This window comes from Jaculus jaculus, chromosome 1 (genome assembly GCF_020740685.1).
Source record: "Jaculus jaculus isolate mJacJac1 chromosome 1, mJacJac1.mat.Y.cur, whole genome shotgun sequence".
NCBI lineage: Eukaryota > Metazoa > Chordata > Mammalia > Rodentia > Dipodidae > Jaculus > Jaculus jaculus.
In genome coordinates this window covers 300,783,271-300,810,717 of record NC_059102.1, presented here as the reverse complement: position 1 = coordinate 300,810,717, position 27,447 = coordinate 300,783,271, and the positions used below count along the sequence as shown (strand labels likewise).

Below are 27,447 nucleotides of genomic sequence, written 5' to 3'. Positions count from 1 at the left end.
TTGCACGTGTAGTTTCCACAACTGTGAAAAGTTGTTAAAGCCATCCAGTCTATCTGTTGTTGTTGTTGTCTTAGTTTGAGTTGATTTAGCTTTGTTTTTATTTTATTTATTTATTTATTTATTTATTTATTCTTTAAGACAGGGGCTCTGTAGCCTAGACTATTCTTGGATTCACAGCAATTCTTCTGCCTCATTTCCTCAAGTCCTGGGATTAGAAGAATAAGCCACAACATCTGGCTCAGCATTTTCTTACAGTAACTACAGCTGACTGACTCAAACAAACACTGTCTATGACCAAGGAGTTTAGGATCACAAACATAAAACCAAAAAGATAACAGTCCATATCCTTTAGGCATTTAAAGTCAGGTGGGAAAACTGACAAGAATACCAATGGTTTGACTGACCCGAGCTTTCATTTAGACATGTGTGAATTCTGTGGAACTCCAGGAAATAGACTTTGAAATTGTGGCTGCAGAGATGAGCGCAACAGAAACAAGTGTTCTGGGAAGGTTATATGGAAGAAACGTTAGAGGTAAATGGAAATAGAATGCTAAGTACCACTTGTCTACATCCCCACCCCCAAATCTAGCTGTTCTAGGAACATTCTCTCCCTAGAAATCCAGCTACTAAAATGTCCAGCTGTAGCAATGTCATAGACACAAACTGGAGACACAAACTGGAGTAGCCTAACCTAAGTCAGTGGGGTCTATAACAGCCCCCATTTTGTCATAGGAAGAACCCTTTGTCCCACTGACATTAGTGTTCTGTTAATTGGTTGGGGTGGCAGAAGGTGAGAATTTGGGTCAATTTTTTTTCCTTTTTATTTGTTCATGTTGATTTGTTGATTTCAAAGACAATGATTGCTAGCTCCTAACTTTCCTACGTCCAACTCTCTTAAATCCTGGGCTTTGTTCACATTATACACTTACCACTGACAAATGTGAAAGCTCACCATAGTTGCAGAGAGAGATTTCCCACTTTCTCACATAAGATTGATCCCTATCAGCAACTCACTGGATGTTAAATTTCTCTCTCTCTCTCTCTCTCTCTCTCTCTCTCTCTCTGTGTGTGTGTGTGTGTGTGTGTGTGTGTGTGTGTGTGTGTGTGTATGTGTGTGTGTGCCTGTGAGAGAGAATGGAGGGAAGGGGAAACAGAAGGGAGAGGTAGAAAAGGTAGGAGAGAAGGATGAAGGGAGAGAACACACATATATGGAGAGAACATATATGCCTAGGCTTCATTCATTTTGATGTGCATGGAAATTATCACCCCACTGTGAAACTAGGAGACTAGTAGGAAACAGACGATGCAATATCCCCACTTCCACTTAGCATGAACTGTCCAGAAGTTCAATTTCCATGAGGCCTGTGCTTTGGTTTCACAGTCCCAAACCTCAGCTTGCAGTTTAGTTACCACTACAATGGTGATAAGAAGTGGGACCTTTAAGAAGTGATTAAGTTAAAAAGGTTATCTATGTATTCTCAGAATTGGATGAGTTGTCTGAGGCTGGATTTTATTTTATTTATTTGAGATATATATATATATATATATATATATATATATATATATATATATATATATATATATATATATATATACAGAGAGAGAGAGAGAGAGAGAGAGAGAGAAAGAGAGAAAGAGACAGAGAGAGAGAGGGAGAGGGAGAGGGAGAGGGAGAAAGAGAGAATAAATTGGCATGCCAGTGCCTTCAGCCACTGTAAATGAAGTCCAGATGCACGTGCCACCTTGTGCATCTGGCTTACATGGGTTCTGGGGAAGCTAACCTAGGTCCTTTGGCTTCACAGGAAAATGCCTTAACCACTAAGTTATCTCTTCAGCCCCCTGGATTTCTTATAAATATGGTTTGGCTCAATTTATCTCTCTTTCTGTCTCTCTCTCTCTGAGTTGGCAGGCGAGTCCTTCCTCTATGTTATGATGCAGTGCAGAGGCTCACACCAGATGTCAGAAACATGCTGTTAGACTTCTTAACTTCAAAAACTGTAAGAAAAATACTAAAACTTCTATGGTTTATAAATTATCCAGTCTTTGGCATTCTGTTACAGCAGCAGAAAACTCACTGGGAAAACTGATACCAGTGATGAGGTTGCTACTATCTCAAGTAGTCAAAATATGTGACTACAACGGGGAAATGTGAAAAGCCTGGAGGAATTTGAAGGATTAGGGAGAAAATTCCTAGGTTTCCATAAATGCATTCAAGGTGGTTCCAACTGGGGAAGCCTCAAGAGATGAGAGCTGTGGTAAAGCCTTCATCTTCTTGTTGTAAAACATAGACTTTGAATAGGAGAAATGAATGTATTGCGCATGTGAGATGAGCATGAGCTTTAGGAAACCAGTGATGGCATGCAATGGTCATGCTATGGTATGAATGTTCTTTTCAAAATTCATGCTGAAATTTAAGGAATATTTTAACAGTGTCAAAAGAGAGAGGAGAGTTAAGAGATGATTGGGTCATGAAGATATTGCCTTCATGAGTAGATTAATGGTATCCTAGGAGTTTTTAAATAATCTCTGGAGTAAATTGACTACAAAAATGAGCTGGCTCAATTGTTCTCTCTTTGTCTCCGTTGAGCTTGTGTGCCCTTCTGCCATGCTCTCAGACTTCCAGCTTCCAGAGCTGAGAAAACTTCTTTCCTTATAAAATCCTCATTCTGGCCTATTTCTAATATAGCAGTAGAAAATGGACTACGAGACCTTTCTATCTACATAGAAAATGGTCTTTATACAAAACTGTGACCAGCTAAAAAATGCGCCACCTTCCTTTTTTTTTAAAAAAATATTTTTTTTTGTTCATTTATTATTTATTTATTTGAGAGTGACAGACACAGAGAGAAAGACAGGTAGAGGGAGAGAGAGAGAATGGACGCACCAGGGCTTCCAGCCTCTGCAAACGAACTCCAGACGCGTGCGTCCCCTTGTGCATCTGGCTAACATGGGACCTGGGGAACCGAGCCTCGAACCGGGGTCCTTAGGCTTCACAGGCAAGCGCTTAACCGCTAAGCCATCTCTCCAGCCCCCCCTTTTTTTTTTACAAATGTTTTTATTTATTTGACACAGAGAGAATGGGCGCACCAGGGCCTCCAGCCACTGCAAACGAACTCCAGACACATGCCCCCCCTTGTGCATCTGGCTAACGTGGGTCCTGGGGAATCCAGCTTTGAACCGAGGTCCTTAGGCTTCACAGGCAAGCGCTTAACCACCAAGCCGTCTCTCCAGCCCCATTCTTCACTTATGATGCTCTGGGATAGTACCTTCATATATTAGCTTTGTTTCTAAGCTCCTTGGGCTAAGATAGTCTCAATAAAATGACTGCTATTTTCAGGATAATAACATATGCCAATTTATGATGGTGGGAGTGTGGTATGCATTTAGTAAAAACTATGTTTTGAATTTTGAGTTTTGTCTTTTGTCCATGTTAGCCATATGCAATATAAGTTTCTCTTGTGATGCTAGAAAAAAAACCACAACTCCAAGGCAATCCGCAGTATTATGAAGTTAAACAATTTATTCCCTATAACATACTGTGTTGTTAATCTACTATGTTCAGTATCTTAGGTGATGTCAATGCATTTTTAAAATTTTTACTTATTTATTATTTATTTGAGAGAGTGAGCCATGGCCTCTACCACTGTAAACAAGCTACAGATGCATGCACCACTTTGTGCATCTGGCCTAAGGGGTGCTGGGGTATTGACCCTGGGTCCTTAAGCTTCTCAGGCAAATGCCTTAGCTGCTAAGCCATCTCTTCAGCCCAGTAAATGCACTCTTTGGACAGACAAGTTCTAGCTCTGTAGACAAGGCTAGGTTTAAACTTTCAATCCTCCTATGAGCCACTACACCTGACCTTAAATACATGTTGACTATGATGTTTGCAATATATTTATATATATATAGACCCAATGCAAATTAGCAGACATCTGTTCTTCAATTTCCCCATTTATAAAATGGAGATAGACAATAACAATCATATTCCTAAATTTGCTATGGAGGTGAAAGAAATTAGTATTAAATACTCTAAACAGGGTTAGCCACATCATGATCCTAAATGATTATTGGTGATTATCTATCTCTTTTTTCCAGGTACCTAATACAATCCCTGAGATCATTATAAATGAGTAAATGATGGATATAATTTACTCCAGTAGTGCTTGCAAAACAAATGAGTTAACTCAAAAAAGAATCCCATGCCTAATATTAAACATCAAAACCCTGATATCTCTTGCATAGACATACAGACTCAAATCGAAGGTATCATAGAGAGGTTTGATAGAACTTGAATGCTTACCCTCACATGCAACCACTGATTTATTCATTCTATGAACATTTACTTAGTGTTTAATAAAGAATGTAGCAGATATGGTGTTACAAAACTGACTCAGATGCAATTCTGAGCTTGAAGTTTGGTGTTAACTGGGGCATGGGCAGGCAGATAAATGTTCAGATGATTATAGTTACAGATTATTATAATTATGGTTTTAGAACAATGACAGATATACATGGGTGCCATAGGAACACAGGAGAGGGAGAGGATTAATTTTAAAGATCAGACAACTTATTTAGATATCTCAGAAAAACTACCCAGGCACAGAGTTAAACAGAAGAAAAGAAATTCCCAACATTGCATATCCACAGCCAATGCAGAGACATAGAATAACATGGAAGATACACTGGCTCTACAGTAGACTTGGTGCTTTTAGGACATAGCATTTCAGGCAGGGACTGACATCAAAACATCTGTTTTGATGACTTCAAAAGAGCTGAGGGGTTGGCAGGGACCTACCTGATCAGGAAGAATTTGCATATCATCTTAGACAGCTCTATATTTGTTTTCTGTAGGGCCAGAGAGATACCAGGAATTTGGGGCAGAGCCAAATAAGCATTTTTTTTTTCTTTTTAAATTTTACTTGATTCACTGAGAATTTTACTACATGAACACATTGCATATTGGTGAAATTCCCCACAATTGCAGCTAAATGGAAAGCAGTTTGGGCTTAAATTTTCATTTCTTTCTGTGCCATCACCTTCTGCTCATACCAGTCCATTTCTATGCAATGTGACCTTACACACTTGTCAGGACTTGGGAAAAATGCAGTGAGCCTCTCACACAAATGTCCTGCATAGACAAAGCTCTTTATATCCTTATAAGTCAAGCATGTATAGTCCATATTTCTTACTACATTTATATCTTTCAACTGTCTAACCAGAATGGGCCATCAAACTCCACAGAGAGCACTGAAATTGTCGCTTAAGCCTGTTTCAAATCTTTCCTCATTTCTCCTATAAATCAGTTCCAAAAGGACAAAACTCACACAGCTAAAATTCTAGCAAATTGGCCCCACTCCTGGTACCATTTTTTTCTGTTACAATTACCTTTTAATTGTTAAGAAAAAACACCAGGCCAAAATCAGCTTATCAGAGGAAAGCATTTACTTTGATGGCAGTTAAAAGATGGCATGAAGCCAGGTGTGGTGGTGCATGCCTGTAATCCCAGCACTCAGGGCAGAGGTAGGAGGATCACCATGAGTTTGAGGCCATCCTGAGACTACCTAGTTAATTCTAGGTCAGCCTGGGCTAGAGTGACCCTACCTCAAAAAGCCAAAAAAAAAAAAAAAAAAAAAAAGATGGCATGAGAAGATGGCATAAGCAGAGGCTGAACATTACTTTTGCCATACAAAGTAGAAACATCAGCCATCAGTGAGAGAGTGAGCAACTTTCTGGCAAGGGGAGCTGTCTATAACAATTCAAAGTCAATCCCCACCAACATACCTCCTCCAGCAAGGCTCCGCCTTCCAAACTACCATCAGCTGGGAACCAAGCATTAAAACCAAATGAATTTATGGGAGATGCCAAATTCACACCAACACATAGGTTTATACAAAAACCTACAATCTTGGCTTAATCAAATGATTTTTATTAATCATTTCATTTGCATTAGCTAAAGAGTTTCAAAGGGGTTAGTAATCAGAAATAAAAAAACTTCCCAGTAAATGAAAATTTAAAGGTAGTGCCACAGTAAAACAAAAAACAAACAAACAAACAAAATAACCCAGGGCCCTTCTCTCTCCTTTCATTCTCTCTTATGTCTGTCTGCCTATTTCTCTCTCTCTTTCTCTACACACACACACACACATGTGCGCATGAGTGTATACACACTTCCAGCTTCTCAGCTCACAGTAATTATCCAGTACATTCTTGGTATCTAGATTCTCAGACCCAATTTAATTGTCTTGTCAGCCCCTCTCCCCATCAATGGAAACTCAAACATGCCCTACAGTCCACATACCTCGTTCTAGCAAGATTAATTGGTAAACTGGTTGAAGATTGAAAGAATGGGGAGACGTTTTGTGATAGCATCATTAGCCTTCTCCCTTGGCTTCAGTTCAAAGACTTGTGGTTCCTGGCTAGAGGAGAGAGCAGCAGACTGCATCCACGTGTAAGCTCTTCTCTCCCTCCCTCTTCAATCCTCTGATGCACAAGGGCACAGCAGGGGTTGCTGGGAAACAGAGTCTTTGATGATGTGTTCTCCCTGCTGTGAAGACTAATGACTTCAAAGAGGGCATCCTGCCACACTGGGGGCTTCCATGGAAAATCTGACTGTGGTGTAATTAGGCAAGAGGCATGAGTTTAGGCTAGTGTGTCCAACACCTTTGCCTGCCCAGTGGAAAGCACAATTTGAGAAAGGAGAAGAGCAAGCTTTTGAAAAGTAGGAGTGTCTTTGAAGCAGAAAGAGAAAAGGAGAAAAGTAAAAACCAAACTGAATAAAACCCTGACTGGCCATAGAATGCCGACTAGTGGTCAAAGTTGTAAGGAATTTTAATTTTTTAATATCAAATAAAAAGGATGATTCTTCCCCAAACTATCTCCCTGACAGACGGGTACTTTGATGTCTGATCCTAGATTCCATGATTCTTAGAGGAAGAGTCACTGGATTTCAATGCCACTGGTGTTAACAAGCACTCTCCATGAGCAACACACTCTTGCTTCCCACGAACCTTTCATTTACAGACAGTCTTCTCTGTATGTTCTCTAGCCTGAAAAATTGAATCTGCACGGAACATGCACAGACCTTCTCCTATTTGTTATTTCCAAATCAATACAGCATAACAACTATGTATGGAGCATTAGCAATGTATTGACTATTATAAGTACTCTAAAGATGATTTTAAATGCACAACAGTATGTGCATGGGCTCTATATAAACATTATGCCATTGTGTACAAGGGGCTTGAGCTCCTTGGGTTTTGTTCTCAGTAGGTCCAGAGGGGTTAGTGGAACCATCATCTATAAATATTATGGAGTGATTGTTGCACTCCTCACTACAACTCTATGTTCCTAGTTGACAGGGAAGAAAGCTACAGCCAGGGTTGTTTAGGGATCCACGCTAGGGAAGTAGGCAGTTAATAAGTACTAGAGCCAAGAATTAGACGCAGATGATCTACCTGCTTATAGAGATTTAACTCTTACATTTAACTGGCCCAGTTCCTTACAGATTCAAATGTCTCCAAAGTAAACTGGACAAAACAGGACTGTTGTGATCATTAAAAATAGTGGATCACAGAGGAAATCTTCAGTTGAAATGATATGTAGGGGCTGGAGAGATGGCTTAGCGGTTAAGCGCTGCTTGCCTGTGAAGCCTAAGAACACCGGTTCGAGGCTCGATTCCCCAGGACCCATGTTAGCCAGATGCACAAGGGGGCGCACGCATCTGGAGTTCGTCTGCAGTGGATGGAGGCCCTGGCGCACCCATTCTCTCTCTCTTTCTCTCTGCCTCTTCCTCTGTCTGTTGCTCTCAAATAAATAAATAAAAATTTTAAATGAAAAATGAAAAAAAAAGAAATGATATGTAGTAAACAGAATAAAGACAGCCCCTCCTTCATCCCTCTAACATGACTATCTTCTTTGTAAGCCAATATTTCGTAACAGAAATGTGCACACTTAAGAATGAAGTAAAAACTGAAGTAGTCTCTGAAAGTCGCAGAGTCTAGCATGGGGTAGGAGTAGCACAAGACACAATGTAACAAGCCCCAAGAGTGTCACAAAGCAGAAGGGGAAGAGATCAAATTCAAACGACAACGGGGGAATGCTTTGTGGTGGGGAAGGCACTTGGGTTGTCTTTGAAGAAAGGATAGAATACAGGAACTAAGGGAAAAGAAAAGTCCAGAATAAAAATAGAGGAGTTAAGGTAAAAGGCAAGCATAGTCAAGACAAGCAGCTCAGTAGGGCTGACATGAATTCTTTCTTGCCAGAGGTTTGAGTACAAAGGACCTATCCTGAGAGTTCATCCTCATACCTCACAGACCGCATGCACTTGTGGCCAGACTTCGGATCTCAGCCCAGTGTGTGCTCTCATGGGCTCCCTACGCCCCAGCTTCCTCATGTGTAATGCATGTATAGGAAGTGATAAGCATACTCATGAAGCATTTGCAAATAATGTCACTCACAGAGACACCACTTAGTAAAGGTTACACATCTAAATGACATGCAGACATAAGCGACTGGAACACTTTATCACTTATGAACCAAGTGCTTGCAATGTCATTCTCCCTCCCTTACTTAGAGCACCTCAATGATCTTGCCAAATGTTCTTTGTTCAAGCCAGAAATGCATTATTTTTCTGGCCTAAAAGCTAGCTTTCCATGGGTTTCTTTCAAAATGAGAACACTCCAGGGCTCTGAGAGGAAAAAATCATTTGGTGGCCACAATGGAGAGAAGAGCACATCAACTCAGTCTCCAAAAGCTGGCAAATCCAGGACCCTGGCCACAATGTAGCCCTGGAGGGACCTTTACCACATGACCACTGGCTCACAATCCTCTTATCTGTCTCAATCACAGCATCCTGCATTTTCCAGGAGGGACTGAGAGGTGTCAAGACATTAAAAATGGAAGTGTTCCCACCCACATATCTATTTATCTGTGAACTATAACCCATTCCTTGTCAGACAGAATTTTGAGTATTTAGTGTGTGGACTTCATTCAAACTACATAGGTTTGAATCCAAGTATTGCCACTTAAGGTGGGTGCGACCTTTACAAGCATGGCCCAAACTTCTCTGAACTGAAGTTCATTCAGTTATTAAAAAGACGAAGGTAGGGTACATAGCTTCAGAGGGTTGTGATTCGATTTACATCGGTGGAGCAGAAATGTGTCAATTGGGCTGCAGAGATGGCTCAGTGGTTAAAGGAAAGCCTAACAGGCCCAGTTTGATCCTCCAGCACCCACATAGAGCCAGATGCACAAAGTGACACATGCGTCTGTCTCAAGTAAAAATATCTTTTAAATGTGTCAGCAAAAAGCAGTCAATAAATATCCATCATACAATTATTGTTACATTCACTTATAAAGAATCCCAGTGGGGGGTCCTATTGCTAGGACTCCTTGTAAAGTAAGACCATATGTGATACAAAACTACATGGCTTAGGAGGAAGAAATGACTTAGGAGCCACATCCACATGGACATTGGGGAAGCAAAAATCTCACCAGCTCTGCAATCTCTACAGAAGAGAACATACTTTTTAAGAATGTAAGGATGTCTAAGAGCTAAAATGCATTCATGAATGAGTAAGTCCAAAGCAAAGCTCATGACTATTTCTGATGATATTTCTATGCTGACATTTCAAACGGTGAGACAAAAGTCGTTTTCCTTGATTTTAGAAGGGTATTCACTCACTGGTTTAGAAGACATATTGAGTACCTGTCCTGGGTTAGACAGACGATAAAGTTGTTTATGTGAACCAGATGGAAATACACTGAATAATACACATTTTAAAAAAATATTATTCATGAGAGAGAGAAAGAAAAGGAGAGACACGGAGAGGCAGATAGGGACAGAATGGGCCCCCCAAGGCCTCTTGCCACTGCAAATGAACTCCAGATGCACACACCATCTCATGCACTTAGCTTTGTAAGGGTACTAGGAAATCAAACCTGGCTCCTTTGGCTTTTCCTGCAAGTCTGCTAAGCCATCTCTCCAACTCTGAGTGATACACATTTTAAAGTAATTTTATGCGTTTGAGTGAAACCAGTAGCTTTTAAGTGAGGAGGTCAAGGTTGATCTGTAAGAAGAACTTTAAAAGGAGGATTGCCTAGATATTTTCTCTTTAATGAATTCATCAGCATCTTGGAGGTCACTGATCATAGGTTACGTATAAGTAGGACCCTCTAATCCACAGGAGATAACTTCCAATGCACCAGTAGATATCTTCAATTGAATAGTACTGAGCCCATATGTGCTGTGTTTGGCTCTATTTATATAACTATGATAAAGTTGAGAACTTTTATCTTTTCATTTAATGGAAGCACTTAGCAGCTTCTCTTTGGCATATCCACATTGCTGGTATCTTGCTCTTTGGGGCCATTATTAAGAAAAATAAAGAGTACTTGAACACAAGCCTGTGGTAGAGTAACAATGGATTTGATGAGTCCACTATAATGGCTAATGTGTGACTGGTGCTTGGATAGGCTATATAGAATGGGTACTCTGAGCAAGGAATGATTGACATACTGGAAAGAAGAAAAAATGGTTTAAAGCTTGGTCTTGCTCCAGAATGGTATGTGATTTAAGATTTGGGAACCAATTTTATTTGTCATATGCTATTGATACTTTCTGATCATGATTGACTACAGATAATTGAAATATCGGGACATGAAACAGAGACATAAGGTTGCAAATAGCAGTAATTAAAATTGAATGCTAAGCTATGGAATAACAGAATCAAGACTCAAAGGATTTCTATGGTCTTCAGGCTAGAACTTAATAGGTTTTTATATAAGACATGCATTTAGGTTGAGACAATTGAATATAGTCTTGAAATACTTGCTTTTTCTTAGAGCAGGCCCTGTGAACAAGATGTTTGTTTTTTTTTTTTTAATCACAACTCTTATTAGGCAGCATAATTATCTTTCTTTTAAGGGATTTAATACAAGCATAGCAAAGAATTCATTAATAGAATATATAGAGCAAGCACTAGACATTCTAAATATATAGAAGGATTAGATAAGCCATGGGCAATATAGTCTAAAATGCATCATGACAAATGAGAGAGGCACAATACAGCTAGGAAGATCTTTAAAAAGACTCATAATTTTTTTTTTCTAAAAAGACTATTTGGAAGAATTGGGCACATTCAGAAGACAAGTCTTAGAACAGAGGACATCCTAGACATAGTGATCCAAAACATTAGAATCCTGCAGCCCGCCCACATTCCGTCGTGGTATTTGCAGTCAGGCATCCATCCCACAGCCTACATACATTCAACATTATTTTCTAGTCCACATCAAGATACCCCAGGAACTAGAAGTACTGAGCATACATAAAAGAAGTCAGCATATTCCCACAGTAACAAGGATATTATCCCAAAGGACAGAGCTAACCACATGTGGGGAAGTTATATGAAAATATAGTTTGATTCAGCCTAGAGATCTGTTTTATTTCAACCATGGCATGAGCTGTCTCTTCATCACCAACAGTTGTCAAACAGTGGCTAGGAGGCTATCTACTAAACAGGCTACAGGACGAATCTTTGCACAGGATGGCACATTGGATAATTTGACCTTGAGGTGGGCTTCCAGCTCTGACTGAATAGAATTGTCATTGATCCAGCTGAATCCCTGCTCTACTCCCTAAAATTAGAGAGGTGACTCACCACTTCCAGGAGAGAAACTAAAATTTAATAGGGTTTTACATAAGACCCATATTGAGGTTTAGAAAACAAAGGTCTGTGGAAGTCCTGCCCACAGAGCCCTCAAACTTGTTAGTCCTTCAAAAATAGTCACTTGGCATTGCCTATGAAGGACTCCTGAAGGTGGCACATTCCATCAGTTAACAAATATTATTTACTGCGTATGTTCTAGACAGTGTTTTAGGATACAACATGAGACATAATTCTACCATTGTGGAATTTGCAACCTAGTGAAGGTTTATCTAAACTCACTTGACAAATTAGCATCAAGATCACATTACTTTACGAAAGCTCAAAGAGCACAAATGAAGTCACAACCCTTGCAAAACAACACCAGTGATGGTGCTCACTGTCAGGAGGCTTGAGTGCTTATGTTTCATGGACATTATTGGGTACAACACACCTTATATGGGTTTTCTTAGTAATTCTTAGTAATTTATGATATAGATACTATTATTTTATTTTTAATCATGATGAAATGGAGGCTCATAAGTGTTAAGAAGTTAGCAATACCAAGAGTTGTTAAGTAGAAGAAACAGAATTTGAGCCTATGTCAACCTGACTGCACCTCTGTGCCCTTCCCATTATTCTCTGCTATCTCTACTAAAGCTAAACAAACAAGGGTGGGAGATATGGCTTTGTGGTTAAGGTGCTTGCTCACAACACCAAAGGATTTGGTTCAATTCCCCAGGACCCATATAAGCCAGATACACAAGGTGGTACATGCATCTGGAGTTTGTTTACAGTGGCTGGAGGCCCTGGCGTGCCCAATCTCTCTCTCACTCCCTCTTTCTGTCTCTTGCTTTCTCAAATACAATCCCCATCACCTAAGAAAAACAAAAAAAAGAACAAAACAGAGTGGATGAATATAAACCTTGGAAATGAGATAAATGCAGTGGTATGGCTAGAATGAAACAGCATGTTAGAGTTGTGGAGTTGGTTCAGTAGATAAAAGTGCTTACTGTGCAGGTGTGAGGACATGCATTTAGTTTCTAGCACCCATGTAAAAAGCCAAGCCCAGTTATACATGCCTGCTACCCCAGCACTGAGTATGGTGGAAAGTGGATAAAAAGATAGCTATGTCTCAGGGAAATAAGGCCAAAGAGCTATAGATGATAGCATGTGATGTTCCCTTCTGTCCTTTTCACATGCTCACATGGAACAACTGCATCTGCACACCCAAGTGAACACACACACACACACACACACACACACACACACACACACACGGCACATTCTATGCACACCATACATTCACAAAGTAAAAAAAACAAATCAAAACAAAAAAATAGCTTGGTCAAGGCTAAGGAAAGTTAACAGTACCCAAGATTATGCCCAAAAGAAAGGCCTCTGAGCATGTCCTAGATGACCTTTTCCCTAAGCCAGTGTGATGGTTAATTTGATTGTCAACTTGACAGGATCTGACATCACCTGGGATACAAACCTCTAGACCCATCAGTAAGGGAATTTCTAGATCAGTTAATAGACATAAGATGTTTGACCCTCACTGCAGGAGGCACCATTCCAAAGGGCTAGAGCCCAGGGTTGAATCAAAAGGAAAAGGTGAGCTGAGCACCAGCAATCACCTCTCACTTTCTGACTGCAGGCTGAATGAGACCAGCTACAAGATTCTCCTACCACCATTCTTTTCCACCATGTTGGACTGTTCCCTCAAACCATGAATCCTTCCTTTCTTGAATTGCTTTTGTCTGCTATAGTGTCAGTGCAACAAGAAAAGTAAATACAGTCAGATAGTGTGAGGAAAATGGGTAAGCCTGCCTTTCAAATGTGGAGAATAGGTTACTTACTCCTAATCCATTGGGTAAGGACTCTGAAACTTGTTTTATTCGTCTAGATCTGCACTGAAGGGGGCCAGTGTGGCTCCTGAGTCGAGTCCATGCTGCTTGTGGTGCCATGCCTCTACTACAGCCGGCCATCTTGACAGGAGCACCAGCCATGATTTTACACTACCACAAAGATTCTCAGTAGCAAATGTACCTCTCAACAGGCAGCTACAGTCTAAAGCCCCTTCCATATATACCCAACTGAAGTGCCTTTCCACCTGAATTGGTCAAAGGCTAATGACACTTACTATGTTCAAGCCTCTAGCAAGGTTCCTCTAGGGACTTGTCACTCTCCTTAGGACTCCATATCATTCTAAAGAGATTCTCAACTCAGAACACACACTTCTCATTTTAAGCTACTGTCAATTCTTGGAGCCACTGCTCTCAAAAATGTAAAGCTGAATCTCAGCCCTCTCCCTTGTTTTTATCTTGAGACTCTTGGGAGCAATTGTTCTTGAAGTGGCTGACAAATGAGACTTTTATAGGAACTATAATTCTTTTCTTGCCTATGGGACTCTCCCAGTTGTTGTAATATTCAGTAGATCAACCTTTAAAATATAGACAATAATGGTGTCCACCTTGTAGTGTGAATTAAATCTCACCGAGGAGTTAGGAGGGAGGCTATTGCATTGCAATGGCTATTAAAATACCAGAACTTTACTATGAGCATTCACATCACTACTGCCTCTGTACCTGTGGGGCAGGGTGTGAAATGCTGCAGAGGCAGGCATAAGCAACACTACCGCCCACTGGTATCGTCAGTTTAACTCCAGGCAGGCACTTCCAAGTGTAGACTACATTGCCACTGGAGACCATCACATAGTAGTAAGCCCCTAACTCCATTAAAAGTCAGCCTTCTCACATGATTGTAAACAAGAAACGCTGCTGCACATAAATATGGGAGGAAGTCATACTGAGAAATAAAGTCTAAGTAGCCTTGTGGGAGACCTCCACCCCCAGGGCTAATTGGGCTAATGCAACCAAAGGGCTTTGCGTGTCTGGCTCTGGCCTTTTCACAGTCCTGCACAAAAGACGTCTAGGGATTCCACCATCTCGAGGTCTTAAATCCAAAGGCCAACCCTGAATGGCAGCAGTATTGGACTATCACTCCTCAAGCCAACATGCACTTTCAGCGTGGAAAACCCTGTGGAAAGGTTAATAAACTAGGTGGGAAGGAGACCATCAGGGGAGAAGGAGGTGATTCCAGTCGTTGAACTCCATTATGCTTTAATGAAAACAGCTCAGATACTGGCATCAGAGTGCTCAGTTCTGTACTCCGTGACTCTAGGCAATGTACTACTGAGCTTCAAATAACAATAATAATAATAAGTACCTTCATCACATATATGAATATTGATACACACAGATCAAAGCAGTAAATAAACAACATAAGGTTATTTTGTTAAAATAGCACTTTATCTGAACAAATACAACAACTGTTCTGTATGAATTTTTACAGACAGATTCAGGTGATTTCTTTTTTGCTGCTCTTCCTTTTTCTAGATTTTTTTTGCCACTCACATGCATTTCTTTTACATAAAAAAATCAAAAGATTCATCACAAAGCAAGATATGCAGTGACTAAACGATTCCCTTCTAATTTTTGAAATTATATATAAAGTTTAAAGTTGAGGGGAAATAATTACAACACGAATGATTGAACAAGAATCTAAACTATCTGCCTAGCAAGAATAAACCTTAAGATTACTTTCATAGAAATTGTTTTTCACAAAATTGTAGGTGGTATAAATATCACTAATTGCTCATCTCTTAAGGTAAAATACAGTTTGTATGATTTTTATCAAGTTTCATGGTGGTATATATATTTTAAAATAGCCCGGTATGGTGTTCAGCTTATACACAATAAATGATGTGAGTTAATTAGCATTAAATGAAGGATTGTTCAATATTTGTGACATTGAAGTTGTACTGCATTAAATATTATGGTGAATATGTAAGCCAGTAGTTGCTGTTGAAAGAACCTTTTAATACAATGACTTACAGACTTGTGAATATAAGAGGCTTTACCTGAATGTTACACTCTAAAGCTGTTTTTTTCTCCCCACTGAAACAGGTTAAAAATGATAATTTTCAGCTGGGTATTAAGACAAACTTCCCCATGGGAAGCCATGAGTAAAATATGGACCACAAGGATTCCTTTGAAAGTCAGCTCTTTACTCATCCCCCTCTTATTTTGTGATTATGAGGGTAAGACATGTTCATTGTTAAAGTATTAGAAAGAACAAAAATATGTAGAAAGAAAGGGGATGTTGAAAAGTGCAAGTTTTGATACATAAAAAACAAAATTGGAGAGAAATACATCAAAACAGTAATCATAGTTTTCTCTATGCAAGAGATAATGAATGGATTTCTCTTCCTATGATTTTTTTTAAAAAAGATAGATAGCCCAAACCTCAAAGGGCAAGAAAAATCACAGCAACCTTCTCCCTAGAGTTCTGATGCTGGAGCCCAAGGAAACTGTAAGTTCAGGGAGCATTGCTACTGGAAAATATCCATGCATTCCATAGAATATAGAAATTCAGGACACTCTCTGGAAAGCATAGGCACGATATAAAACATTCATTTCTATAAAATTGAAACAATTTATCTTCCATTCTTGAGCAGATGGGAGGGTAAATTGAGGTTGATTTTTTTTTTTTTTCACCCTGGTGGTCATGTTGGAGGAAATATGAGTGTTCCCGCCTCTGGCACTGTTTAAAAATAAGCCTCATGGTACTCTGAGTGGACTGGGCAGAGATAACATTGTGGTAGGGCGTTATCCTTCCTTTGAACAGTAGGCATTTCTGTAGGTGGACAACTGTCACTCAAATCGGGGAGGCCTGTGTTGAAGATGAGTCTGCTTGCGCCAGAAGAGGGAATGAAGAGAAACAGCAGACCGCAGAACGTGTACATCCCACCTACAGCTGATATCTGATTCTGAATATGAAATGCTTTTCATGTTGTTTCTCTCACACATTTACCCAACAGATCTATTTCTAATATCCAGTTGTTACCATACACTTTGACCACCAACCATGTGGCCTGGGGTAAATTACTTCATCTCTCTGGCTCTCCATGTCCCAATCAGTAAAATCTGAAGACCTTATAGCCACTAGTTTACTCATCTAGTATTCTTTTCATCAGAAGGGGACTGGATACTGATAAGAGGATATTTTTGCCAGCCAAGGTTTCTGCACCTTGGAGTCTTGTTTAAGAAGTGTTCTTAATTCGGACTGTGCTCAGTATCCTTGTGGGGTGGGGAGTCAAAACTATAGTGTCTCGACCAGATCTGTGAGATTTAACTCCTGAGTGTAGAAGTCAGACATCAGCATTTTTAATGAGCTTCCCAGATGGTATTTCAGTTACTGTTCTATGGGCTGCACTGGCATACAAGAGCCCTTTATGAGGGTATTGCCCACTCTTGCCATCATCCTGAGGGAGGAAGAAGGCGACAGTTTCCTTTAAGGGATCAAAAGGCCTCACATATAATAACCATAGGGTCAACACGAGCTCATCAAGGACCCTTGTGCAGATTAAAAAAGGTGCCCATCTGGACAAATGTGCCTTTTATCTCAAAGGTGGCATGCCTTGGCACGCACAGTCTAAAAAGAAAAAGTGCTTCATTGCTTTCAGATGACTGGTCACACAGGTTTTGTGAAAATGGATCAAGTAAAACATGCTTTCCCAGAAGAATAAGAGCAAGGTTCATAGCTTCCCAAACTACCTGGTGGGATATGAGGGCAAACTACTCTCCAGTCTGCTGGAGGTGATCCTGGCATGTACACACACACTTTCAAGTTCTTGCTTGCCCACTCAGGGAGGTCATCTGGCCTCTCTTCCGAGGCAATATTAGCACTGAAATCGGGTTGTAGAGGGCCCCTGCAGAAAAGCAATGAGGAGATTTAGGTCTCATTCCCAGAGCCTCCCTCAACTGTTCTAACACTGAAATGAGTGGGAAAGAAGATAGCAACATTTCCTTTGGTTCCTGGAGGAAGAAGATAAGACAGAAAAAGATAAACCAAAGCAAAACAGGAATGGGTAAGAGGAGAATGAGAAATAAATATCCAAATAAGTTCAGTAGAATTTCTATGTTAGGAATAAGTGGCAATGATGAGAGGTGATGGGGACAAGGAGTAATGGGAAGATAATCCCATTTGTGAACGGCATGGCAGTGACAAGAGTTGGTCAGTCAATCAGGTTTGGGCTAGAGGAAAGGGGAGAAGGGCATTGGAGATAAACAAGAAGCCATTCTCTTGATGCAGGTTGTGTCTGAGGTGTTGGAGGAAGGTGACACAAAAATAAGCCGAGTGGGGGTGGGGTAGAAAAAGTGGCTAGAAATAGACTGAAAAGGTCAAGATATATCATGTCTTAAAAGACCATCTGACTCCAGTTGAGTCATTTAAGAGATTAGGGGCTGGTCACAATCTCCAGCCTGGAACCAAGACCAGGAATCAAGTCAGAGCTACATTATGGCCTCTGACATGTGAGAGGAGATGAAACACTGGTGGCCAAGAGGGAAGAAGCCAGGTTTTCTTTTCTTCCTCTTTAGTCAACATATTTATGGTGTGTGTGTGTGTGTGTGTGTGTGTGTGTGTGTGTGTGTGTGTTGGTGCATGTGTAGAAGCAGGTGACATGCTAATGTGTGAATGTGGAGGCCAGAGTTTGATGTTGGATGACTTTCTTGATCATTTTACATTGAATTTATTGAGATAGGGCTCATTCATCTAGTGTGGCCAGCCAGCTTGCCCAGGGAATCCTTTGTCTCTACTGCTAACGTGATGGGATTACAGGTAGGGACTGTCATGAGCACCTGCTCTGTATGTCTGTAGTGTCAAGCTGAACAATGGCCAACACTTTACTGTACGAACCAGCTCCCCAGTTCCCAGTTATTTTTTAGATAATCAGTAGAGGCTGGTCTCAGCTTAATACCTAGCAACTGCTATTTGGGAGGGTTCTGCAGGGAAATGTGAAGTATGATAATCACGGAGGTCCAAATAAAATAATGTTATATCAAGGATATGTTGGGGCTGTGGCAACTGTGATTAAGATGGGCTTAAGCCTACACTGGATCCTATATTTTGGGATTGGGATATTTTCTTCTTATATACAGATTTGGCATCCTTAAGCAGTCATGCCTAGGTGGGTGAAAAGTAAGGAGAGGTTGTAGAAATAGAAGGAGAAGAACAGTTAGGGCCTGGGACAATGTAAAGGGCAGCTGGAAGCAACACGGGCTGTGCATGAGTAAGTGGGTCATTGTCTGATGATGTCAGGTCAAGGGTCACCCCAGCAGGTAACGGGAAAAGGTGACAACAGCTGTTACATCCTTAAAGGAACACCTGTTCATTTTCTTCAGCAGGTCTCTTCCCATCTCAGGAATTGCCACTCTGTAGTCATTCTTCAGAACTGGAATCCAATGATATTTTATATTTCTCTACTGGAAAAAAATATCTCCTTTCATGTTGTCCTCTGTAGTTCAGATGTCAGACTAAGAAAGCATACTATTATTTACCAGGAATCTTCAAATGTATGAATTCAATCTAATTGTGGTATTCTGAAAAATGTGTCTAGAGGCTCTTGAGTATGCTTTTAATTTAACAGCAGCAGCAACAACAAACAAACAGTATTATGGTCTCTCTTCATAACTCCAAAGTAGCTAAATAAACTTGTTTTCTTCTCCTCTAATATTGTCATGCAAATCAATCTCTCTTGCCTCCTCCACCCTCATTTACTATCTATGAAACCTTTCAATTTGTCTTTGCTGTCTTAGCCAGCAATTATCAAGTGCAGACTCAAATAGTCCCTGGCTGTGACTATGCAGCCACAGTTATGGGAGGTGGGTGGGAGGAGTCACACCGTTAACTTATTCAGGGAAGACAGAAAACTTGGAAAGCTACTTGCTGCGTTAGGATCCCTCCACCCCAAGGTCTCTGCCTGGCAGTTGGATCATAGAGGTTGTTGTGGCAGGGAATGATTGATTTTTGTTTCCAATATCAAAGACCAAGGAGATCACCTCATTATTGACCCATTAGAAATATGTCATCTATGACTTCATTTAAACCTTTTTGAAGCTAACTTTACTTTTAGTGAGCAGGATCCTCTTATGTAACAGACTCAATAATTTTACAGCCCTCCACGTGGACCCTATCACTTGAGACAGCTGCAGTAGCTGGCTTTACCACTCAGGTCACCTCATTGATGTCTCAAATTCTCTCCCTTCTCCTTAGGTGCTGGCAGCAGAACTGGAGGCACCAGAAAATGACTTCTGTCACAAGCTTAACACATAGGGCCTCAGAGCTTGTCATTCTTAGCTGTTTGTTCTTGAAAAGTTATTTCAGTATTATTTCATGAATATACTTTACTTGGAGAATTCAGATAAATAAAATCTAGATAGCCCCGATATATTTTGTGCTTATGTATATGTATTTCAAAATTTATTTACATTATTATGAAAGGTTCCCAAAATTGTGTGTATTGAGGGTATACCCCAGCAATTACAAAGACATCTTGAAAATTCTCCCCTCTGCTAAGGTCATACAAATGGGAATTGTAGTATTCAAAGATTTAATAAGTACCAGCCTTTTGAGAGCTAGACTTTACCTACCTTAGTCTTTTCTTCGGCCCTGTAAGAGACATTCGTAAACTACATTCAGTTATTTACCTGCTATTCCTGGAAAGCCATACCTCTTATATCTCTATCCTTTCTATTTGTTATTTCCATCACTTAGAATAAACCTTTGCTACCTATAAAATAGAACAGTTTGAAATTCAACTTCTTCATGAAGCTCTATTCCAGGTTCTTTGACCTCTCATAAGTAACTCTTTGAAGAGTGATCCCACAGCCCTTTGCTCAGATCTTTATTTTAATAAGATAGGATGCAATGTAATTAATGCTATATTCCCATGCACCTTGGTAGATTATTAATTCTTCCAGAGCAAGATTTACATTGTATTCTAACGCATAGCAATTGGGCATATGCTGGACCAGAAGCATAAAGAGGTGAATATTCATTGTAAACATTAATGAATGGGAGAATAATTAGAACAGAGGTGGTAGGCACCCTATAAACAAACTCGCTTGCTCATGCACACACACTCACACACTATACCATCATACAGATAGTGCATATGCATACATAATAGGTACATTCACACCCACCAGACACATTCATTTGCACATGCACATGTACACACACACACACACACACACACACACACACACACGGAACTGCTTCAGCTGGAGCCTTGGAGGAAGCTGCACAGTTTCTGGAATGACTCCTCTGTTTTACCCAATCATCCATTTGTAACTTTTGGAATGAATGCTCTTGATCAAAATTTTACTGTGTCTCACAGTCATAAATGCTGCCTGCCATTATTCTCTTGGCATGCCAACCAAGATTTCTCACAAAAGAATTTGACCATTACTAGCTTAAGATTCCACCTAGAATAAATGTACTGCTAACTTAATAGATGTTAATTTGATGTATGCATTACCAAAATGCAAAAAGAAAAACATCAATATTCACGAATGGGCTGCTTTCCTTTCCCTTCTGGAACATTATATACAAATTTGGGGAAAATCAAGCTTACCATTGATTTTTCCATAATGCCCCGATATGTACCATTATTTGGCAATCTTTCAGACCATTTTCTACTTGGGTGACAGTTTTCATATTCAAAAAATTTTGTGAATAATTTTGTGAGCATCATTAAAGAAACATGGCATCAGATCCCTGATTCAAAACCAAATTCATGTTATCTTATATTTTTTATTTATGTTGTCATTTTAGGAGGAAAAGAACGTAGTCATGTGTCTGGTGTTGTTTTGTAAATATAAATTCTTGCTGCTTATCACTCCAGTTCCATTATTCTCAAGATATCACTCCCTTCCAAAAAACAGTTGCTCCATTATTTTATTAGTGTCCACAATGAAACGTCATAGACAGTGGTGATCATAGAATAATGGAAATTAGAGATGGAAATGACAGATTAGGTCTCTTTGTCTATTTCCTGGGGCTAATGTTCTTGCCAGTCTGCAGCTCAATGATTTAGTCTGTCTTGTTCTAAACAACACTAGTGCTGGGACCTCTACCATTTCCCTGGAGGCTCTTGTCTACATCCTAAGACTGTCTCTACATCAAGCCAGAGGGAATGACAAAGACTTTGCAATTACCAAGTGAAGTCAGGCCCATCCTCACATGGTCTGTCTACAAGGCCATGGCTGTGAAGCGATTAACCACTAAATCCAATCACTGCAGAGGGCCAGTCTGGATCATCCCAGGCAAAAATGAAACGATATTTTGGAGTTGTTTTCTTCAGCTTTATGATTACAGACTCAGATAGAGGGAGAGGAGGTTGTCCATCACCTCTCACAGTATTTTACTCAGTAATAAAAGTCGTGGTCAACTAAGATTCTCAGCCATCATATAAGCTAAAACACTGGCTTTATAGCAAATGTGAGAATTTCAGAGGCTAAGAGAGTTAGGGAATAATGCAGAATTTAAATAGTGAATGACAGACTGTCTCCGTATCCCATTTGACATCTATCAGCTGAGCCCTCTGCTCTTTTCACCAATCTTTCACCAATAGCATACCATTTCATATATATTTACCTTTCTACAAATACTGATGTAATATCAGAATCAGTGGAGACTGAGTAATACTTCATTTTCACTGCAAGAAAATTCATGGCATTTTGACTTCCCCAAGCTTTCTGACCTGTGTCTCAGATTTCCTTCCTCTAACTTCATTTCCTCTTGTCCTTATCCCTCAACTTCAATGTGTTCCAGAACATTTGCCCTCTCTCAACATCTGTGGGCATCTATCATACCTTGACTAGTCATTGGCTGGCCAAGTTCTCAAAGTGGAGTTCTTCTATCCCCTTATCATAAATCACTCCCTCAGGCTCTTCAATCACTTTTATTGCTCTTCTCCAAACTCTCACCTGTTTGTCACCATATTTATTGCTTTGAGAGTCCAAAACTACACTCAATATTCTAGGTTTGGTCTCATGAGAATCACATAGAAAGGGTGATCACTGACCTCAGGGATCATCTCCATAGCAATGTCTGAAATGATGTTGATTATGATGTCAACTTTATCAAGACGCAAACATATACCTGATTTGCAGTTCAATAAAAAAAAAAAACTGGGCTGGAGAGATGGCTTAGCAGTTAAGCGCTTGCCTGTGAAGCCTAAGGACCCCGGTTCGAGGCTTGGTTCCCCAGGTCCCACGTTAGCCAGATGCACAAGGGGGCGCACGCGTCTGGAGTTCATTTGCAGAGGCTGGAAGCCCTGGCGCGCCCATTCTCTCTCTCTCCCTCTGTCTTTCTCTCTGTGTCTGTTGCTCTCAAATAAATAAACAAATAAAATTAAAAAAAAAAAAACTAAGATGCTTTTTGTACTGGTTTCCTTCTTATTTTCCCTATTCAATTGATTACTATTATTAGTTAGCCTTTATCTATTTTTTCTCCCACCTTCTTCCGCCACCCATCCAATGCAGAAAACAAGCTTCCAGCATCCAAAATAAGATTCAACGTTTTTTTAAAAAAAATGGTATAGCACAGATGGGTAGAGGCAATGTCTACCAGCAATATGGATAAACTTAATGCCACTGAGTTACACACTCAAAAATATTAACTTTGTAAATTTTATGCCACATATGATTTATCACAATAAGACTTTCAAACATGAAAAAGAAAATTAAAACAGTAACTCCATTTTACCCATCACGTGTTCTGAGGGAAGAAAAAAGGTCACATGGAGAAATGGTAAATAGCATCCAGCAAAAGTACCCTTACTCAACACAAAGCGCTCACTGAGTCTTGGTATGTCAGCATTTCTGACCGTGCTGGTGGCAACGAGATGTGACTCATGTCAGTGCCGCATGGCTCATCAGGCACTAAGAGAGCTACAGCAGAATCTGTGTGGCTTCATGTGTCTCCAACAAAATTGTCACCTACGCTCTGCCAGTGGAATCCTCATGGATGGTGAAGGAATGAAAATGAATGGAGGGACAGCATGGTTTTCAGATCCCAGCTGGAGGCTGCAGGACTGCGAGTCAAAAGGCATCATCTCTTGACTTGTAAATAGAGAAAAAGATGGCATGGACATTATTGGGAAGGTATAAATGGAGATGAGCAGCGACATTTTCACCCATTGACTATTCAGAATATAACTACCCATTAGCTCTGTTTCTCTGTATATAGTTGTTCCACATCATATCTATGTGAAAGAGTGATGATATGGAAAATGGCTAACTTGCCATCTCCTCACTTACCCCTGATTTGTCCCCCATTCATTCCGAATGCAAAGATGCTTGTGAACAGGATCTTTCATATAGCCGTCGGAGCAGAGACATTCCCCTTAGGAACAGGGTAAGGAGGCAAAGAGAAACAAATGAATCAATTAACATGATTGTGCTTGAGAAAATGAATATGAAGTGGTCAGATTAAACTTAGAGCTTCAATAATAGCATAAGTGGTATAATAAATATCATTATGCCAAACATTCTCTTCTCTACTGTCTACACAAATGAAGACACACCACCAATCTCTCCATTTTCCAGTGCATGACGACCATCTCCAGTAAAGTACTTGGATGTTTGCAGAGCACCTAGTATACAAACCCTGTAAGCACAAAGACCAACAATTCTTTGAGGAAACAGACCTTTATTCATTTTTTTTCAATGCCCAGTAGTTTACAAGGTAGGTGGATGAATCAAAGTTTAAAGTCTGTATCTATAAGAGATTTCATTAAGCATTTCTAAGAATAATGAAAAGCAGATATACTATATTACATTGATGGGGAAAGCTTGGAAAATGTTGAAATACTTTTCAACAGTTTACAAATAGCACAGTTAATATTGAAACCCATGATGTTAACAAACAGAGCAAATGTTATAATTTAAAGGAGGTTATCAATACCTATTCTGGTTTTGTAGGAACTTTTGGTTTTAGCTTTTAAGTGAAACTGCCTAATTGTTTTTTGTAGCTGATAAAGACAAGAATCATCTACAACTTTGCATTTGTTCAGGATATTACTAGTCCTTAAAAAATACTTTTATTTACTTGAGAGAGGAGAGAGAGTAAGTGTGAGGTAGAAACAGAGAGGATGAAAGAGAGGGAGAGACAGAAAAAGAACACATGGCACGTGGCTAAAAATAAACTTTGGATGAATGTGCCACTTTGTGCATCTGGCTTTACATGGGATCTGAGGAAATGAACATGGAGTGGCAGGCTTTGCAAACTACTGCCTTTAACTGCTGAGCCATTTCCCCAGCCCATTGCTATCCTTACTTCTTCTTATTTCTTTTTATTATTATATTAGATGGTCCAAGACCCCTCTGGAATTGCACACAAAAGTATCTGTGTGTGCATATGCCTTTTGCCAAGGCAAGCTTCATAACATATATAGGACTTATAATCAAATTCAAGAACAATAAAGGCTAATAACCATTGTTAAATTTAGCACTGATCTTGAAGAAAATTGGTGTTACCTCCTTATATTAATAATTCCTCATAGAATTCTATATGTTCCCAACTATGGAGGCTAGTTATACTAAACATTTGCTTTTATTCTTTGAATGGCTGGTTACTTGATTTATAACCAGTAGTAACAGAGTATAAATAAATTCTTGAATTTGTAAATAAGAAATTTATAAAGGTGCTAAGTCCTAAGATAGCAACAGTCTATCTCCCAAGGAAGAGACACTTAAAAAGAATATAAATATAATAATAGCTTTAAATGTTATTTCCTATTTCTGAATATAAACTTAATAATGATGAGGTACCTGATCACAATGGGAATGAATCTGCATAGTCTGATATCAACATTTAAAGACTTGGGCTCACGTATTCATTTAAAGACTTACCTATAAGCTACTGCCTTCCATGGCCTCAATACCAAGTCACAGTCACCCCTCCCCACCACACATGGATCTTCTCAGCTCAATGTGATGAGGGATAGAATGAAAAATATGTAGCTTAGTTTCTGGAAAGTCTACAGAGCTATCTATATCAGTATTTGCTTTACTATATGGGAAATGCTGGCTTGTATGTCACAGGTAGTAGAAAAAACTACTGATCAACAATAGGTACAAATTATGGGCTTCACCAGTGTGGAGGCACTGTTATAAATAGTCAGGGAGTTCTGAGTGAAGCACAGAGCTTGAGAGGTAGCCAATGACGAGGCCTTCCAATGAGGGCTGCTTCTCTGATAGAAGACATGACTAGGAAGATAAAGAAGGCAAGTACCAGGGGAGAGAAAAAGGAAAACAAGGCTTCATGCTTTATCAGTTCCTAAGCAAGAAAGAAACCCAGACAATTAGCTAGACATGGCAGTGACTTGGTTAAGCTTCCCCACAGAAACAAAACTTTCATAGATAATATGCATGGAAAGTAAAATACTTAAAGAGCTTATCCTATATTTATGGATAACCCACCCCAAAGATGAAGACATCTAAACCAAGTAATGGCTAAAAGGCTCACCTATACCTCTCTTTTTGGGAAAGATAGTCTCTGAATTGTAATTTTAGGCAATTAAGCATGAATATGATACTAAGAAAGACAGAGTAATCTCATGACTATCATATACAACATTTTGATTCTTAGAAAGGTCTCAGCTAGGACTTGGGATATGACACAGTTGGTAGAATGTTTGCCTAATACGCACAAAGCCCTGGGTTTGATTGTCAGCACTCCACACACTAGGCATGGTGGTACATGTTCTGTAATCCTAGCACTTGAAGGTAGAGGCAGGGAATTAAGAAATTCAAAGTCATCATTGACTAAAAAGTCCAGTTTGAGGCCAGCCTGGGATACATGAGACCCTGTTTCAAAAACATCAGAACAGTCTCAGCTGGACACCTTGCCTAGAATTAAGAATGGACAAAACAGAGTTCTCCTCCATGTTTGATATCTAGTTACCACAATAGATGTAAAACTAAATGTTGTAACAATTCAGAATTCAAGCAGAGCCCTATTTTCCTAATGACTGAAACACCTACCATTTGTATAGTACATTTACTTTCTCAAATTGCCTTCATGGTCATTATCTCCTCATGAACCTTCCATCACTCATTACCATGTGGGGACATACTGCTGACAACACATAAAGCTTTTCTCCATATAATGGCATATGCTGCCCAAAGTCAGAGAAACAGAAATGATCAAACATATCAGGCTAGAGTTTGAGGATAGCCAAAATTTGTTTCTCAGCAGAACCTCAATTCCAGGACCCACCAAACTTACCTCGGCTACATTCCTCCTCAAACCAGCTTGGCCATCTATACTGAAAGGATCCCAGACCTGATGAAGGAAGTTGCTATGGAAACTAACTGCAAAATCTTGACTTTAAAGGGGTTTCATGTAAGCACAGGCTCCGACTGTTATCTGTGAATTTTAAAGACCCCACAAGGGTGTCAGATGCCCTCCTAAGCTAGAAGTGCTACAGTCTCCACAGCTGCTGTGACAGATGGCCGGGAACACATGTAGTGCTGACTGTGGTGGTATACATAGGAATCCAACAGAAAGACATGTCACAGCCACAGAGATGTGCCCGGCCAGGAGAAGGTATGCCCTGCAGGAGGCACTCACTTGACCACACTGTCAGAGAGGCGAAGTCTACCGTGATGTGTTGGTGCATGGTCTAGAGTTCTGGAGAGGGCTACACTTTCTTTTGCTTGGTAGCATGAGAGCAAATGTTATGAACCTTGCCTGATAGCTCATTCCTTTGGGCACTTCTCAATTTCCAGATGAATGACTGAATCACAAATTGCTTCTAGGGATTATGGAAGACTTTGAAGCTTGGGCTTCTCAGGCATGAAGGGGTATGCCATGAGTTTATAAGCAGATGCATGTCAAGGACAAAAGCCCTGAGTCAACTCACTGTTTCAAATAGTGATGGGCCTTTAGT

General features: G+C 39.9%; 1 protein-coding gene across 3 annotated transcripts in view; it reads right to left on the bottom strand.

Annotated features, from left to right (window-relative positions):
• Positions 1-27,447, bottom strand: part of Astn1 (astrotactin 1) — a 339,793-nt gene that overhangs the window by 142,865 nt on the left and 169,481 nt on the right. For all 3 annotated transcript variants that reach the window (XM_045159035.1, XM_004658763.2, XM_004658764.2), the window contains exon 8: positions 23,813-23,897. In XM_045159035.1, coding sequence (XP_045014970.1) covers positions 23,813-23,897 — 85 coding nt within the window. The remainder of the gene's footprint in view (positions 1-23,812; positions 23,898-27,447) is intronic.